Source organism: Manis javanica, chromosome 10 (assembly GCF_040802235.1).
Source record: "Manis javanica isolate MJ-LG chromosome 10, MJ_LKY, whole genome shotgun sequence".
NCBI classification, from domain to species: Eukaryota; Metazoa; Chordata; class Mammalia; order Pholidota; family Manidae; genus Manis; species Manis javanica.
The window spans coordinates 109,971,284-109,990,664 of NC_133165.1; the positions used below are offsets into that span (position 1 = coordinate 109,971,284).

At 49.6% G+C, this 19,381-nt stretch overlaps 1 protein-coding gene across 4 annotated transcripts in view; it reads right to left on the reverse strand.

Annotated features, from left to right (window-relative positions):
- Nucleotides 1-19,381, reverse strand: part of TMEM184B (transmembrane protein 184B) — a 42,323-nt gene extending 22,942 nt beyond the window's left edge. For 2 of the 4 annotated variants that reach the window (XM_073213871.1, XM_073213873.1), the window contains exon 1: nt 5,899-6,067. In XM_073213871.1, the coding sequence (XP_073069972.1) occupies nt 5,899-5,936 (38 nt within the window). In that variant the 5' untranslated portion in view covers nt 5,937-6,067. Of the gene's footprint in view, nt 1-5,898; nt 6,068-8,087; nt 8,235-19,222 lie in introns of those variants that run through there. The other 2 variants (XM_073213872.1, XM_037006969.2) reach the window with 2 other exon arrangements.

The window sequence follows — 19,381 nt, forward strand, 5'->3', positions numbered from 1 at the left end:
AACAGGATTCTGGCCGGACTCTACCACCTGCTAGTTTGGGCAGATGACTTCATCTCCCAAAGCCTCAGTTTCCCCATCCATAACATTTCAAGGTAACTAGTAATTGATGAGACTGTTCTACTTTACAGGAGTTCCATTAATAAACACAGACAGAATAATAAAGTAACAAATGACCATTTTGCAACTCCTAATACAAATAGTGGACACAGCTATGGGTCAGCAATGGATGACAACACTGGCAGGTGAAAAGCCTGACAGGAACTCAGTAAGGGACAGGTCAGGCAGCACCCTCTGAACCTAGTCAAAATCAACATCACTGTAATGGGACAGCCGGAGTCTTGACCCTCCCGATGGAACACACAGGAAGCACGTGGCACCACCCTTGCCCAAGAAGCAAAAGGAGCGCAAAACAAGCCTCCAGAACTCCCACAAGTCTCCAGGAAGCAGAGAGCAGCAAAGCCGATTAGACGGCACCACGAGGAAGCAGCCAAGCCCAGACCACAGGACAGTCGACAGGACAAATGACCTAGTTTCTCCAGCAAATTAGCGGCTTATAAACAAAGGTGGTTGAGGGGCTGCTGTAGAAGAGACTCCAGACACTTAACTAAATGCAACATGTGGACGTTGCTGGCTCTTGATGCTAACAAATCAACAATTAAATGACATCTTTGACATAGAGAACACACAGGAATTCTTGCCAATTTTGTTAGGTACAACAATGGCATGGTGGGTACATAAAAATAAAAGTCTTTATTAATGCAGGAAGCATAATCTTTTTAAAAAACAGTTCTAGAACAACTGGACATCCAGAGGCCAAAAAAAATGAACTTTAACCTAAGTCCTTATACCATATACAAAAATTAATTCAAAACAGATCACAGATTTAAATGTAAACTGTAGGACTATATAAAACTTTTAGAAGATACATATCCAACAAAAACCGCAAGAAGGCTCAAAGCCCACCAGTAAAACAATTATCAATTAGAAAATGGGCAAAAGACATGGGCATTTCACTGAAGAAGGATATATAGCCAGGAAATGAATAAAAAGCTGTTCAACAACATTAACAACTGGGGAAATGTAAACTAAAACTACAATGAGGTATCAATGCACACCTATAAATACAAAACAGTGACAATATCAAATGCTGGTGAGGATGGGCAGAAACTGGTTCTCACATACATTCTTGTGAACAGATGTCCACAGGTGCTGTATTTGTAACCGTCAAAGCCTGGAAACAATCCAAATGTCTTTCATAGGAAAAACGACCTGGGCAAAGCGTTAAGCCCTGGTATGTCCAGACCATGAACTATTACTACTCAGCAATGAAAAGAGACAAAACTAGTGATACAGGCAGCAATCTGGATGGAGCTCCAAGGGCATTATGTTAATAGAAAATGGCCAGTCCTTAGAGGTCACACACTGTCTGGTTCCGTTTATATAACATTCTCAAAATGACAGCTCTATAAAGATGCAGAACACACCGCTGTTGGCACAGGAAGGTATGTGTACAAATACAAAGAAGGCAGCATTGAAGTTCCCTCGAGGTGATGAGGTATCTTGTACGGCCAAGTGAGTGTACAGGTGATAAAGTCACATAGAACTACACACAAATAAGTACAGGTAAAAACAGAGAAAACTGAAGGAAGTCTGTAGTCTACTTACTAGTCCTGTACAACCACCCACTTCCTGGCTTTGATATTGTCCTACAACGATATAAGGTCTCACCACTGAGGGAAGAAAGGATCACCTAGCATCCTAAGGACTATCTTTACAACTTCCTATGAGCCTATAATTATTTCAAAAATAGAGTTTTTAAAAAGTCCTTATCAAGTAGAGGTGCATACTGAACTATTTAAGGGTGAAAAATTATATGCCATCTGGGGTTTACTCTTCAAAAAGGAGAGATGCAGCAAGCCTGCAAGATGTTACCAACTCCTGAAGCTACGTGATGGACAGGCAGAAATTCATCACACTATTTGCTCTACTTCTCTGTGTGTTTGAAATTTTCCATAATATCAAGCTTTAGACAGTAGAATTTTCCACAAATTTTTAATGAGATGGGGAGTGACAATGGAAATCGTCTACCCAGTGATGTTTTCAAAATACATTTAAGCATGTTCGCTATGCCTCTTCATAGAAAAGAATGAGAAAAATCTGCTCTTTGAAAGAAACCTAGGCTAGGGTAGAACATTCTGAAAAAGTATATTTGGAAATGTTTCTACTGGGGTAGGATTTTGTTACTTAAAACAATCTAAGTCTGTAATTTAGAAAAACTCTCATATCTGAGCTCCTAAAAACCTACGTAACAGAATTTTCTAATCTGTTTAAAAATTTCCAAAGCATGTGAGTGGGTTTTGGACTCATATGTTAAGAACATTCAAATAAAATACCTTCCATTTAGTTTATAAAAACATCTGATTGGCATCAGGGAGGATGGAAATATACTAGCCAAATTTCAACAAATCCTCTACAAACACAGTGGACAGGATGGAAAAATGAGTAACCCGATTTAGAAAGAAAGCCAAAGCCAGTGATGCATTTCCTCTTTTGCAGCTACATGTCCTGGGAAAGGATCTTATTCCGGGAGGGCAGCCATTAACACCAAGTATCTAAACAAATGGAACGTAGAGCTGGACCTCCCAACTGCTGTCTCACAGAGCATTAAATCAGTTTCAAAAAATACGCAAGCTTATGAAGCAGAAGGCTTTTGTACCACCAACAAAAGAAAGAAAGTGTTTGAATTATTACACCTTTAGCTCATCCTCTGATTTCTATTTTTGGTCTAGTTTTATGAGGTACATGGCAAAACAATAAGGTAATGTGCATATATGATAACTTCATCAATATCCATATCCCGGCGTGCGTGCCCAGGAAGGTTTTCACTGACGGAGGGGTGAGTAAAGTACGAGGAGTGGTCTGTGAACAAGAGGGGAAGCCAGCTGCAGTCACGGCTCCCCTGTTCTCTGCAAAACCACTGCCTTTTGTTTCTCCACGTAGTCAGACAGAAAGCTCGGTTAAGGCTCGGTCCCACCTCTCTCCCAGGGGGCCACCTGCCAGCGGTCGCGTCACACCTGCGTCCTCATCCGCGCACTGCCCCAGAGGCTGTGAAGCGGCCAGGTCACAATCTACACTTTGTCCCAGGCTCTGAGTCAGGGCAACTGAGCTGGAATCTCGGCGTCACCACCCAGTCACGCTGGGCTGGTGACTGCATGTCTCAGCATTGGTTTCTTGGGTGCACTGTGCCACAGCTAGGGCCTTGGCCAAAGCGAGTCTAGGAATTCAGAGTTTTCAGAATTTAGAAAGGATTATGACACTGGGTTTGGTGTTATTTGGTGACAACCCCAGAGGGATCTGGGCAACACCCCAAAATCTAACAGTATTTCCACAGAGAAACATGAGATATTTTTAAAGACCGTAATTAGTTTCACATCAATTCAGGTCAGATTTTTGCCACAAAATTAGTTTGCTGCAGACTTAGGAAGAACCTTTGGGATTTGAAGTGTTCTGGATCCCAGCAAGGTGGAAAGCGGACATGGGCCCGGACCACCCACCCTCCAGGGCTGCAGGCAGGTAGATGCTCAAGGAAGCAGGAATCAAGTGTGGTTTGTTTGTCCACTTATTTTCAAACACAGTATGTTTTTCCTGACCTAAAACCCTTTGAACACATGCCAGGATCTGACAGTGGGATGCAGTCCTGACTCTGCAGAGCCCAGGGCCCTTGGCAGCTGGGTGCCAGCCTCCCTCCCTGCCTCCTCCCTGAGTGCTGTCAACTCAGGGTCCGAGGACATGTAGCCCTGCCCCTCTGCCCTGGTCCTCATGGCATGTGCCAGCTCTGCACGCTCGGGTCATCCTCAGCATCACTACCTCACCCGAGCCCCCCCGGCCCCCTGCTGCCCTGTGGCACTGTGCTCACTCCATGGCACTAACAGGACAGCTGACAGTCTTCCTGTCCCCCCACACCTGGGTCACCTACCTCTAGACCTAGCACAGTGCCAGACACATAACAGGGATTTGGAAGAGAAAACTCAACTAACCAACCGAATGCCTGACATGAGCCACCTGCTGCATACCACAGGCTTTCTGTCACTTGGTCCCCACCACTGACCCTTTCCAGAGCTCAGCTGATGGACCTGGATGGACACTTGCTGGAGGGAGGTGGGAGGGGGGAGGAGGGGTGGTTAAGGGCAGCGGATGGAGGCTGAGTCACGTCTCACACACATCCTCCAACATGGAAAGGCCACGCCAAGGAGGGTTGGGATTTGTTCTATGTGCTTCATCAGGACACAGCCCAGTCCACCTGCTGGGAGCACCAGCAGATGAAAGTCTGCTGAGATAGTGCCATTTTTATCAATGGGAAAAACCTAGCAGCGTTCTGGTTGCTTCTAGAATAAGGAAGCTCCAAATCAAACAGGGATAGAAGGCCCTGGGGCAGGAACACTGGCTGAGCGGGCTCTGAGGGGCAGTTTACTCTTACCTGTCTTCGCCCCAACCAGCCTACAACTTTCTGGAGATCAGAGGTCATGTCATGTGCAATTCTGATCCCTGGCACCTAACTTAGAGCCTGGACGTGGTTGGCACTCAATATGCCTTGAGTGGAGAAGGGATAACTGAGTGGGTACTTGCCCTTTGCAATTCTTTCTAACTCTAAAGCGCTGTGACGCTCTCCAGTACCATGCCAACACTGGCCCGGGACGAACCTTCTCCTGCTGCCCCTACAGACCTTTACCCCCACCTGCCCTGGCAGCTCTCACTTTCTACGTGAGATTTGTTTGTGGCATGTCTTTCCTGCTCTTTCATAGCATTTACCACAAGTGTGATTAGCTTTGTTTCCTTAACATACTGAGTTGGGCTCTGCAGGGACCACGTGCCATGCTGAAAAAGCATCTGCTGAAAGACTGCCCAGGAACAGAAGAAACAGCACGGACAAAGGCATGGAGACAATATGTAGACAGGCAGCCAGGGGTGTGCCCAGAGCAGGATATCTGCATCAGGCTGCCATGAAATACGGGGCATGGAGGTCGGGGGGTGGGGGTGGCCTGACTGACAGACCACCTGTGCCACTCCACAGCTGACAAAGCCCCCCTGGCAGCCACGTGGAGTGGGTCTTACAATCAGAGGGACCTCTGTGGGGTAGTTTATAGGGGTACCACCCAAGCAGAGGCACAGCTCCCTGGGAAGGCCATGGGGAATGCCAGGGCAGAGAGCCCTGCTGGGCCTCCAAGCCACAGAGCTGGATGCACCTCTCCCCGAGGGTCCAGAAAGCCTCGCTTCAGGGGAGCAGAGTCGGGCAAACCCAACTCAAGAGAAAGGGAAGAATGGCAGTTCCTGAATGCCCTCCCCACCTCCCTTCAGGGGACGGGAGCTGAACCGGTCGCCAGAAGGGGGCTCCAGAGCACAGAATCAGAGTATAGGGCAGTGGGGGGGTCTGGAGTAAAATCCAATGAGGCCCTAACCAGGCCTAATAAACTATGCCAAATCTAGAAACCAACTCAGAGTGACGCAAACGCCCCTTTCTGCTAATACAGCCCCTACCCTATCCTCCAGGAAGGAGGTCCTCGGGCCAGCTTCCTTCTGAAGATACCTTTTCCAGAAAGGCTACCAAGCTACGTATACTCCCTAAACTCAGCCCCTACCTTGGAATTTAGGTATTTCAGAGAGCATCTCACCTTCTAATTTTATACTCATTTCATGTGTGTGATTTTATACTCAGAATCATCGTCACTTCGTAACACCTTGATCTTGCCCCTTTACCCCCCACACACAGATTTCCTGTGGTGGAAGGCTGAACAATGGCCTCCCAAAGTTGTCCCCAAACCTATGAACATTTTACCTTACACTGCAAAAGGGCCCTTGTGGGTATGATTAAATTAAAGGCTCTCTGGACAAAGAGCTTACCCAGACGGTCGGAGTGAGCCATTCACAAGTGTCCTCATAAGAGGGAGGCAGTGTGACGAGGCAGAGGAGAGGCTGGAGGACAGCAGGCTGCCGGCTTTGACGATGCAGGGAAGAGTCGGGAACCGAAGAACGCGAGCGGCTCTGGGGACTGGGGACGGCGGACCAGTCCTCTCCTGAGGAGGTTCTCCAGAGGGAACCTAGCCCTGCCAACACCCTGGTTTTAGGCCAGAGAAATACATTCTGGCCTTCTGACATCAAAACTGTAAGATGGTAAATTTGCATTTTAAGCCACTAAGTTTCTGGCAATTTGTTACCGCAGCAGTACGAAACTCATATGCCCAGTTTACAGATGAGGAAACAGAGGCTTGGAGTACTCTAGCAGTTTGCCCATAGTCCCCTGGTAAATGGCTCCTCACGCTGCCCTTACCATGCCGTCAAGGCCACAGGTTTCCATGGGCCGTCAGAGAGCCAAGCATGCTGGGGTCAGACCACCCAGACCACCCAGCCCCGACACTCACTCACTTTTGTCTGCGGGCAAGTTAGATAACCTCTCCCTGCTTCAGCTTCCTCAGCTGTGAAATGGGGTTGCAGCCACACCCACCTCAGAGTTGTAAGGAATAAACAAGTTAACGCAGGAAAGCACCTAGAGCCGGGCTGGCACGGAATACTGTTACCTCGTACAATTACTCTCCTATTTCAGCTATTGTGTCCTTCAGTCAGGCTGGGGGTTCATGTTCCCAGCAGTCTCTGAGACATAGGCCCGTCTTGTCTCTGCTTGTTTGCTCTTTTTTAAACCTTCTGAGGTCATATTTTCATTCATTAATTTCAGATCCAAACCCTTTTGAGCTGCAGCCATGAACTCAGGCAGTTGCCATGTACACACCCACAGGCGAGCTAAGCTGGCAACCTGCTCGCACGCACATCTCCAGAATATTAATGCAGCTGGGGAGGGACTTTGGTTCAACATAATTAATGGTTTTTTAAATATGGAGAGCCTGCCATCTTCACAGAACTCACCAGGTAGAATGTGACGTGGGCACTGTTAACCTGAACTGGCCACTCTGCTCCCACTTTGGCTGCCTGGGAATGACAAGCCCCCTGCCTCCGCCCTTGGACAGTTCAGCTCCGTCACCTTCTGGGTGGCTGTCTTTTGGAGGGAGGCTGACCCTCATCACAGCAGGTCAGCAGCCCACAGCTTGGCCCTTCTCCAGAGGGGATTAGAGGGAAAAGGTGGCCAAAGACTGGGCAGTTCCGCCTGGTTAGCCTCTGGAAAAATGATCACATGCTCTCACAAGGGGTCAGGGTCCCATCTCTCAGTCCCACTCCCCTTCAATCAACACAGACAAGCCGAGGCCCCTCTAGTGGTTCCATGTGTCTCCCTCTTCTCTTGAGGCCAAGTTCCCGCAAACCTTTCAACCAGGAAAGAAAAACCACGTAATTATGTATCTATCCTTCACTGGCAAGTTAGGAGCACAAATAAAAGGGAACAAAGTAATCCAAAATCCTCAATAAGGGCTTGCTTAATTCAGCCTTGCAATTTTTTTTTTTTTATTATGTACCAGGCCAAATCTTGATGATCTCAAGTGTTCTTCCAAACTGAGAAGAGATGGACCAATGTTCAACCTCTTTGGCTGGATTTTGTGTCCCTCTAAGTGTGACCACCTTCCCAGCCAGCCAAACTTCATCTAACACTGTGCAAAGGGGTCCCCTTCAGATTGCCTCCACAGTCCTATTGCCCCGTGGGAACAGGCTACCTAAGCAAGACCCCTGCACCTGCCCCAACCCCGCAACACCTCTTCAGCAAGAAGCCCAGATGCTGCCCAAGGTCCTCAGGAAGAAATCCCAACCTGAATTTCATTCATGCAAAAATGTACTGAGTGGGGCCAGCCGGCGTTCCACCCTGGGTGGAATGAATACACATGTGCACCACGGACAAGAACAAGACATTTCACAGCAGCCCTGTCTGTAAGAGCAAAAGGTTGGCCACAACCTTTCTGCCCATCCTAGAAGAATGGATAAAGAGTGATATATTCAAACAGTGGATGCCTACACAGCACAGAAAAAAGTAAAAGGCTGCTGTACATAACCTGGATGAGTCTCATTAGAGTATTTTCCGTAAGATTCCATTTACCGGAAGGTCAGAACCAGGCAAAACTAGTCAACAGCGGTGAGGTGTGAGCAGTGGTTACCTTGGGCAGAGGCCCCAGGGATCCTCTTGGGTGCAGCATGTTCTGCAGCCTGATCCCACAGTGGCTTCTATGGGTGTTTAGAGATGCAGACACTCATCGTGCAGTCCATCTGCAATTAGTGTACCGTACTGTAGTAGGGTAAACCTCCTTAAAAAGGTTAGAAGTACATACCGTTAGTACCTTCTATGTGCCAAGTCCAAAGGGTATCTCAGACAAGACTCTAACCCTCTAGAAACTTACAGTGTAATGGGGAAGAAAACACACTCAAATAAGACAAGGTTGTCCGTGGGGAATGGACAGATAATTAGAATGGGCGGGGCCTATTTGTACTCCTTGTGATCTAGGAGAGGTGACGGAATAAACTGATTAAATGGGGGGTTCTGGAGGCAGCCAGACTATGTCCAAATCCTGTTTCTTGCTGTGTGCCCTGGACAAGATGTTTGCCCTGCTTCTTCATCTGTAAGGGGGGCACCGTAGTGGCGGCACCCCATGAGTTCTTGTAAGAACGGAAGGGAAGAAGGCACACAGGGCCCTCGGGCATGAGGCTGCTATTACTCCTGCTCAAGCTGGGGATGTTCCACAACAGGAACTGGGGTTCAGGCGTGAACTAGGCCCTGTTCCCCACAGCTTCTAATAGCCACCATGTTCCCGTTTGACATCTGAATTAGCATTACCAGGACTTCGCCCTAAAGGAGCCTGAAGCCTGGTGGAGAAACAGTCACCTAGGACACAAAGTAAAAAGGCTTAAGTGCCAGTGGAGAGGAATAGATAAAGAAGTAAGGGAGGGCAGAGGGCCATGCAGGGCTGGACTCTGAGCTGGCCTTGGAAGGCAGACAGGATGTGGGCACCAGGAGACTGCAAAAGAGAAAAAGGTAGGCAGGCAGAGGGGACGATGTGAACAAAGGCAGGGAGGTGGCAAGTCTCCAGGACACACGTAGAGGGAAGAGCTAGTAAAGTATGGCCCAAGAAGAGACACAATTAAGAAGGCCTGGGACACCCAGGCCTGAACTGGCTTTTATTTTGCTGTCAGAAAGCCCCTGAAGGCTTCAGAAGTCAGGAAGTGAGCATATCAGAGAAGGAATTTAAACTAACAAGCCAGCCAAAAGCAGTGTTTCAGAGGGGCCAGGGGCAGGTGGCTGTGTTTCTCTAGGGATGAGGCCTGGATTTGCCAAGCAACACCCAAACCTGCACACCTGGCCCCTTTGTGAGACCTCAGCACGAATTTTTGATGAGATGGTGGTTAAGGCCTGAGTGAGGCTGGCGGGTCCTTGAGGGGGTGCCCAGAGCCTTGATCTTCCAGCACTGGGAAAGAGGTAAGGATACAATTCTTACAGTTCTTGTTTATTTAACTTTATTTAATTTTTTGTACAAAGAATATATTCCCATGATTTGGCACTTGAAAGGTATGAAGGGTCTCCAGTACAAAGGATCTCCAGGGAACTATCTCCCAGCAACAGCCCCCAACCCAGGGGTGGACAAGCAACTTGTGAATCCCCAGAGACCTGTGTACACACAAGCAGATGCACGTCACTTGTACACAGACAGAGGCACACAGACGTCTGCCCTGCACCTGCCTCTCTCACAGCAGTCTGTCTTGGCAACTGTTTGGTATCCATGCATGGAGTCTTCACCTTATTTTTTACGGCTGCACAGTACTCCATGGTTCAGAGGGACCTTAATTTGTTCCTTGCCTCTGCTGATGGATATTTAGGTTGCTTCCAATCTTCTGCTATTATGAATAAGTTGGCAACTGTTTGGTATCCATGCATGGAGTCTTCACCTTATTTTTTATGGCTGCACAGTACTCCATGGTTCAGAGGGACCTTAATTTGTTCCTTGCCTCTGCTGATGGATATTTAGGTTGCTTCCAATCTTCTGCTATTATGAATAAGACAGCAATGACTAACCTTCAAATAAATCATTTTGCACACGTGTTAGCACATCTGTAGGATGAATTCCTTGAAGTGCAACTGCTGGGTGAACGCACATAGGCATCTCTAATTTTGAAAATGTGGCAAGAGAGGCGGGATACATTTAAATCCTCACTTAAGAAATAAGCCTAATTATTGGGAAAAACACTGACAATGTATAGTCTATGTAAGATAAATTCTAGCCGAAATAAGCAGGCGACGAGAGGCAACAAAGGGCCAGGCAGTTTATTTGAGCGCAATACCCGGGCGATGTTCCCTAGTCTACGGAAATGGAGGCTGGGGAAGTCGCACTCAGCAGGGCAGGCAGCGAGTTTTTAAAGAAGGTAGGGGGAGGCAGAGCTTAGATTTACAGCGGTGCTAGGATTGGCTAGCCTAAGGCACATTTTTCAGGTTGGGAGGGGGCAGCAGCCGGGGACTTTGGCACGTGTCCTACGTGCTCACTTCCTCTCCCCCTGGTGCCTCCAACCTTACAGTCTAGTGTTAAGGGTGTCCAGATGAGAAACAATAGAGAAAAGCCCCATTTTCAGCAGACAGCGCTGGGTCAGGAGATGTTTCTAGACCCAGATCAGTCCAACTCCCCCAGTGTCCTGGTCCATGAACTTACATCTCCCCCCTTATAAGTGAAGGGCTAGACCCGCTCAGTCCTTCAGCCTCCCAGCACAGACAGTCCCAGGGCAGGAGGAAGGGTGGACAGTGACCAGAGTCACCACGATACCCAGCTGTAACAGGTCTCCTGGGCAAATGTTCCAGGGCCAGGGAAGGCACAGGCAGGCCACACAGTGTGCTCCAGTGGCACAAGTGGAATACCCCAGAGGGTCAAGTGCTTCCCATCTGGGACTTCCAGTGCAGCCATCCCAAATGAGTGATGGGCACCCCTTGCTACTTTCCCTGCACAAGCTGCAGGGACACCACAGCCATGCAGATGCTCATGCTCCGTGATACTCACTGCTGTGTCTGCCACGGGCCTGTTATGTAACATGTGTGCCTGACAGCAACAGCTACCTAAACCTCACTCTCCAAGCAGGTGACTGGTGAAGGACGGAGGGGGGTCTCTGGATGCTGAGTGTGCCCCCTGTGAGGGAGGACAGGGGGCAGGGCAGAGCTTTCAGCCACCTCTGCAAAACCAGTTTGACTACTGAGAACTGGGAATGAATGAAATGTTCTTCTGCCCGCAACGGAGTGGAGATGCCTCTTGGCAAACCAAAGACAGCATTCGAGAGGAAGAACCCTCGCCAGCCTTCCCGTTTCTAGCCCATGCTCTGCTCCAACACACTGGAGGGCCAGGAACTCCCATGAACCAAATCATACTAAAACGCATGGAGGTTGTTGCTATGACAATTCTTCTAACCAGTGCACAGAGCAGCACCTTTCTCCCTAAAGCAAATAAGTACTGTTTTGGTAGATCAGGAGTCTCACACATCCTTTTTGTTGAAAACTGCAGGCAAACTCTTGCAGAGATGTACTTCCTCTGCCTGGAGGTGAGGCTGAGATGCCAAATGCCCCAGGAGACCTCACTTGGCCTGCACCCCTTGACTCACCGGCCCAGGCCTTATCATGCCTGTGTGCTCAAGGTGCACCCACTACCTGGGAAGCACCCCCCACTTCCCCACCTGCCAACCTCTACTGTCCTTGCGAGCCCCCAGCGCCACTGCCCTTCCCTAGGGCAGCCTTGGCTCCTCAGTCCAGCAGCAGGCAGAGCAGACTGCTGCCCCCTAGCACTCCCACAGCTTTGCCCTGATGCTCTATTAAAGCACTTTCCAAACCAAAGCAGCAATTCCATCTGCTGGGCTTCCCAGTGGGACTGCAGGCTCTCTGGGGGCACAGCTGTACTGGGGGTGGGGGGACACTTAGAGCAGCAAGGGCACAAGATTGGAAATCGAAAACCTGGGTGCTTCCTTCCAGAGGATCTTAGGCAAGTTCACCCTTGTGAGCCCTGGTCTACCCATCTACAAAATGGGAGTAATGATTTCAAGGTTCTAGAGCTGTTAGATTAAATGAAACAATGTATGTAGAATGTAACTTACAAACTGCAAAACCTCACACAAATTCTATTGAGGATTAGTACTATCGGTATTAACTAGTATATTAATATTAATTAACGTTAATATTCTTGCACATCCTTCCACCAATACCTATCACTGTGCCTTGCAGGCCACCAAAATGACTCTGATAGAATCCCAGTCTCTGTTAATTCTAGATGGAATAAAAAATACAGGCGCTAGAGGCAAAAGCCAGGTAACTCTGCTGGAGGGGGCCAGGGGGTGTTAGTTATTTTTCCCTCAGAGCTTTCCTGTAAATGACCCAGAGGGCCTTGGGGAACAGCACCGCCCAGCGGAGCGGAGATTCTCAGCCACCTGCCAGGAGGACAGGGCCTCCCTGGGTGCAGGCTGTCCACAGGGGTTGCAGCAGGAGAAAAATAAAGGTACTCAACTCCACACCACATCCGCCAGGGTGGAGAGGCTGTCTCATCTGAAAATCCCTTCAGGGTGACAGGCAGTAACTTCCAGAGGCCGCCCTCCAAGAGCTTGGGGGTGGGGGACAGCCATCCTGGGACCACCCATGGCCCACAGCTGTGAGGTCCACACCTCCCCAGTGAGGAGGCTGGAATGTTTAGGAGGCTCACCAAGCTTTGGAAAAGTTTAAACACACACACACCCCTTCTCCATCCCTTTCCATGCGACTGAAGACCTGCTCTCCCGCCAAACTCGGCCCCTCCTCTTGCGGAGCTCAAGCTTTCTCACCCGGGACCTCACCTGAAGCTTGTGACGCCCAGGAGGTGGGCACAGGGGTGCGAGAAGCCCCATTAGAGGCACGGGACTCGCTCAGGGTTATCTCCCAGGTTCTCTGACTTCCACACAATGCTCTGTGTGCAGTTCAGGCCACAGTACCATCCAGCAAAAAGGCTGGGGCCCTCATCTTTCCCACAGAGAACTTGAAATACAGCACCAGGGGCTCTGCTTTAGAACTTCTCAACTCTGTTGTATCTGTGGCTAACACTTTTTTTTTTGCTCTGTCTTTATTTTTTTTTTAATCAAGGTATCATTGATATACAGTCTTATGAAGATTTCACATGAGCAACATTGTGGTTTCAACATTCACCCATATTAGCAAGTCTCCCCCACCCCATTGTAATCACTGTCCATCAGGGCAGTAAGGTGCTACACAGTTACTATTTGTCTTCATGTACTGCCTTCCCCATGACCTACCTGTATTGTGAGTGCTAATTACAGTGTCTACAGCTAACTTTTTTTTTTTTTTTTGAGAGGGCATCTCTCATACTTATTGATCAAATGGTTGTTAACAATAATAAAATTCTGTATAGGGGACTCAATGCACAATCATTAATCAACCCCAAGCCTAATTCTCAACAGTCTCCAGTCTTCTGAAGCACAACAAGCAAGTTCTTATATGGTAAACAAATTCTTACATAGTGAATAAGTTCTTACATGGTGAACAGTGCAAGGACAGTCATCACAGAAACTTTCGGTTTTGATCACGCATTATGAACTATAAACAATCAGGTCAAATATGAATATTCATTTGATTTTTATACTTGATTTATATGTGAATCCCACATTTCTCCCTTATTATTATTTTTTTTTAATAAAATGCTGAAGTGGTAGGTAGATGCAAGATAAAGGTAGAAAACATAGTTTAGTGCTGTAAGAGGGCAAATGTAGATGATCAGGTGTGTACCTATAGACTAAGTATTAATCCAAGCTAGACAAGGGCAGCAAAGCATCCATGGATGCAGAAGATTTCTCTCAAAACAGGGGGGTGAGGTTCTAAGCCTCACCTCTGTTGATCCCCAATTTCTCACCTGATGGCCCCCCTGCAACTGTGCCTGTCTTAGGTTGTTCCTCCCTTGAGGAATCTTACCCATCTCTTTTAAATGTCATGGGCAAATGGTTTTGATGTGGTGTTCTGAGAACAATGAGCCTGCACAGGATTATGCCTAGAAAGAAATATGCCCAAACGTTGACAGTGATTATTTGTTGGTTATGAAATTTGGGATGACTTTTTTCTTATCCACCAACCTTCTGTGCTCCAAGTTTAGTATAATCAAGTACTATTTTCAAAATCAGAGAAGTCTATTGTTTTACGAAGGCTGTTTTTCAAAGAGATCAACGGGGCAAACTTCCAATTAAATACTCATTTAGTTGTCTGTGACTTTTTAAAGCACAGAAGAGCTGGAAATGACACAGGTTAGGCACAAAGGTTTTCTGGGTGGGATCTTCCCCCTCTGGTTTCCGCCCCAGAGGAGAAGGAAAAGGAGGTGCTTGCAGGGTTTCCTGCCTCCCAGCACTTCAGGGGGAGCCTGCCCTCAGGGCTAATGTGCCCCACTGACTCCTGATAAAAGCCCAGTTCTAATCAACAGTCTTGCTCCCATCAGCCTTAACAACCATTACTTCTAAAGAATAATTCCAGTTTTATCCTGGGTAGCAAGGACATTAACCCACCCAACTGTTAGTTTGTTTAGTCAAAAGCTGTTTCAGCACCTACTCCGTGCACAGCGTTGTGCCAGATACTGAGCCAGCATTAGCCCCAAACAAGAAGGCTGGCCAATGAGCAGCCACGTCATCATTCTAAGGGCTGCCCAAGTGCAAAGTTTCAGCCCAAAGAGCAGCAACTATGTGCACAAATGCTGCCTGAGTGTGCAGCCTAATTCCCTCTGTGTGTGCCCCACCCCTAGTCCCTAGGCAAACCGGGATGCAAGAGCGAGTCCCCGTTGAGAATGCTGGTAGCTTAGGTGCACTGCACTAAGGCAGCTATACTACATGCATCACACTCACAGCGGAGGAAGTGATCCGGAGTGAACATGAGAAAACCCAAAACCTGATGACCACTTCAATTCCCTCCACAGCCCCCTCCCACTTTACTGCTTCCCCTTCTTGTTGTGATGATCACAGGCAATTAACACTTATTGAGGGCCTACTAGGTGCTAACACCCAGTGCCCAAGAATTTTACAAGAACTGAGATAACTCAGCCCTTTGCTTTGCACATGCTGTTCCTTCTGCGTGGAACCCGCTTCCTTTCCTTACACATGGTAACAGCTTACACTACATCTCATCAGAGAAGTGCCTGCCCAGGCAGGAATGCCCTAACGTTTCCTCAGAGCACCCAGGACAACTCCAACTGCTCCCCTGTTTGCTGGCTCTCTCCCCAGCTGCGCTCAGCTCACGGCGCACAGATGTGCAACGCTTCCTTCTTGAATAAATTAAATGGCCAGTAAGTAATAACAAAAACCAGCGTTCACTGAGCGCACACTATGTGCAGAGGGCTGGGCTGAGCTCCTGGAGACATCAGGTCATGACAGCCGCGTGACAGCTGTATTATCATTTTTCCCATTTTACAGATTGAGGAAATTTTGTCATTTACCCCCTATTTTTAAAGAATGGAAATTAGAACCTGGTAAGCAATTTGCCCAAGGTCACAGGGCTAATAAGAGAGTTAGGATTGGAACACCATCTCCCGCTTCTCTCCCCGGATTACCAGGATTGCTCAGCTCCTTAGCTCCCTGCCTCCACTGCCCAAAAGGGCATTTTTTCTCCCATGCTGCCAGTGACCATTTTTGCTCCCTCCCTGAACCCTTAGCCTCCTCTCCCAAGGCACCCAATTTAGAAGTCCTCCCAATTCTTCCCCCAAAGTTCTACAACCCACCACCTCCCACACCTGCTGCGGACTCCCTCACTGTGCTTCAGCAGACATTTCGTACACAGACCCACCGTCTTTCAGCCCCAAGGCACAGCTGTGGGAATGCTGGCCACGGGGCACACAGGCAGGCAGAGCCCCCACCTCCTTGGGGAACTCACACATGGGTTCTGTACTTAAACCCAGCTTTCTGGGCTCCAGTTCCGACTCTATCTCCATCCCCCTCTGCCTGTATTTATAGTCGTGATGAGTGTGGGGCCACGTGGATGATGGACAGTCACCACAGCTCTCAACTGGAAAGGGAGCTGCCCACACCCATTCCAGATCTATGAGTGAGAGGTCCATGAGCACCCACAAGGCCTGCGAGAGCCAGGAAGTACTTGGGTCCCAGGTCAGGGGAGCCACTTCAAAGCTGGCCACGAAGGCCAATTTTAGAGCAGACACCGCTACAACAGTGGTCTCCAGAGGCCTGTCCTGGGTCATACTGGATCATCGAGACCACAAGCTGCTGGAAGAAGGGAAAGGTGGTGGGGACAAAAAGGGAAGGCAAAGGAGAAAGAGGGAGGCCAGGTCTTGGAGTTATCTGTGGATATAGTTAGGAGGAAGAGATGATAATACTGTCCTGTAATACTCAACTCAGGATGTCACTTACTTTTCGAAACCTTCAGAGACTCCTGGTTGACCACACCAAGGTCAAGTTCAAACTCCTTTGCAGGGCCTTCAAAGATCTTCATGCCTGGGTCCCCCACAGCCATGTCTGGGAGTCAAGGTGTTTCAGGCCCACACACCCCTGACTAGGGGCTGTCCTATCTAGAAAGCCTTCTTCTTCCACCATGGGCTGTCTCCTTCAAGGCACAGGACATCTCACTTCTAAGGAAGACTTCTGGCACACACTAGGGTCAGCGGGGGAAGAGCACAAGCTCTGAGGTCAGACTGCCTAGTTCAAAGCTCAGTTCCACTGACCAGCAAGGCTTGATCCTCTAGGCTGCCTCCCCGTAAAGCACAAAGGTGACTGTCCCCACCTCACTGGGTGGTGGCAAGATGAAAAGAAGGCTCTTTGAACTGTGCCTGGCACACAGTAAGTGCTTGATAAACAAGCTCTTGTTCCTACTGCTCTCCACGCCCCTTGAGTGCCCTGTTTCAACTGCAAGCAGAGCGCTGCCTCACACAGACTGGTTATACTTTGGACTCCCTCAGCCAACCACAGATTTTTCAAAGACATGACCCAAGACTCAGGTCTCTCTTCCTCGAGGCTCAGTATGTTCCTAGGCACACAGTAGGTCTTCAGTAAATGCCTACTATCAGTGAAGGTCCAGTGGCAGACCCCACACAGAGCTCCCCCAAGGCCTGGCTGCTGGCCTTCCACAATTCACAACCAATTCCCCCATCTAACGCCCCACAGAATGAGAAGGGCATTCTCTGATACTCGGTTTCAAAACAATAAAGGGCTGTACACTGCCTTACTGAGGCTGTTTCCACTCCAGGGAGTTCACAGGGAGAAATGAGCACAGCAGGGACTGGAAATAGCACTGAGCCCCTCTCGGGGAGAGGCCTGCCAGAAAGCAGGAGCAAAACCTCAAAGGCAGAGAGGGAGAAAACAGCCTCCAGACAGGAGCCTAAGCTCCACAGAACTCGGCCAACACAGCAAACTAGGACAAGGACATCACTCACACCCATTCCGCCTTAAAGTTCTTCTTCCCACCCACTTGGAGAGCTTTAGAAGGGGTTCCTTGTATAACCCACCACCATGTGGGAGCAACTTACAGCACATCCCAAATCCCAGGAGCTACACAAAGGCGCCCCAGGTAGCCTATGGTTTTGCGGGGCTGGGGAGTGGGATTCATAATGCCTCTTCACCCACATTGCCTATCCAGGCCTTGTGTCTGGATTGGGGTCACTCCCTATGTCCACCTCCCCAGCAGACTGGGAGCCCCTAGAGGTCAGGCACCAAGTCCATTCACCTTCAGAGCCCTGTGCTCCAGCATGATGCCTGGCATGTAGTAGATGTTCAGTAAGTTACAAGGAAGCAAGATCTGGCAGCCAGAGAGAGGTCCTGGTTCAAGGATGACTCCACCACCCAGGTCTACCAGGTACCATGGACAAGAGAGTCATGTACTCCCCTGGGTCTGTTTCTTTGTTTGCAAATAGGAATAACACCATTTCCAGGGAAAGCACCAAAGCATGAGATGAATGCTAGTCATACTTCAAGCTTCAGCTCAGCCATCCCTCCATTTTGGAGTCTTTTCTGCAGGCATGTTCTTCCTCCCCCACCACTGAACCCACTCTGCATTGGACTATTTTATATTTTTCATATCAGTGTAACTACTTGTTTCTAAGTTTGATTTCCTCACTTGTTTCTAAGCTCCTAGATGCCAAGGGCATCATGCGTTTGTGTCCAAGGCGTGACAAAATGGGCACATGGGCCTGGTTCCTGGGGCTCTCCCATCCTATGGACCCAGCGCTGGTACTGTACCCTCCTACAAGATGTCCCAATGTGCAGAGCATGGGGGCCCACCAAATGTGCTGAAAAGGGAGGTGGGAAGGGACACTGCAAACATAACCTGTGAAAGAAGTCACACCTCTGAGACCTGCGTCTCCTCTGCAGGTGCAGGTGAGCTTGTTTGCCTGGCTGACTCTGCAGCCCAAGGGCCTCCAGGGCACAGATTGCTGCTTCTTTCCTTACATAAAGCAGCTGACAGCCAGATAAATAATACATGGGCTTCACTGTGCAGACACAGGTACCAGGCATGCAAACACTTGCTTTGCCCTGGGAGCCCTGGGTATGTGAATATATGATATCTGGCTTGCACAACCCCAGAGGGTCTATGAATTGAGAACCCACGCCCACCTCACACACACCACTGCCTCACCAGGGTCTGGAACCAGGTAGCACTAGACCCAAGCAGTGTGTCCAGAGAGGAAACGTACAACCCACAAGATGGATACACACACCCTAAACCAGTTTATATGGTCTCTTTCCAGATAAATATCCTTGGAGCCCCAGGTTCTCATTGGTTTCCCTTCAAACAGCAAACCTGTATGCAAGGTGTGTACACCCTCTATGCAAGTAATCCCAAAGGCCTAGCCAAGACAACACCTTCCCAGATCACAGCCACCGCACAGGGCGCACGGATGCCTCCCCCACTCACTCTGCCTGCCGTGCCAGGCGCCAGCACACCCACCAGGCGCATACAATCCCATTTGCAAAAGGCCTGTCCACCCGCCTCCCTTCTCCCCCAACCCCCCCACCGCCAGGTCCGATTACACTCCAAGCGCGGGCCCCGCCACGTTGGCAGGAGGGGGCCAGGGCACACCCACGGGCGGCCCCGCGACCCCGAGGGGAGAGCAGGGGGCGCAGGGCCAGATGGGCAGGGTAGCGGACACCCCCTCCCTCCTCTAGAGGGCCGGCAGCTTACGCCCCTTCCCCGCCCGGGTCCCCGCGGCCAACGTGACCTGCGTTGAGGGGTCGTGAAAGCGAGCAGCCCCAGCCCCCGGGAGCCCGCAGCCGCCCCCCTCAGGGCCTCCGGCGCGAGGCTGGCCGGGCGGGGTACCTCAGGAGCCCATGGCGATGGCGGTGGCGGCGGCGGCTTGTTCGGGCGACGCGAGGCAGCCAGACTCTGCGGACGGGGAGAGCGGGCGGCGCCGCGGGCCGGTGTCTCGCCGCCGCCGGCGCGTCCCGGGCCCAGCGGAGTGCTGCCGCAGCGCGCCTG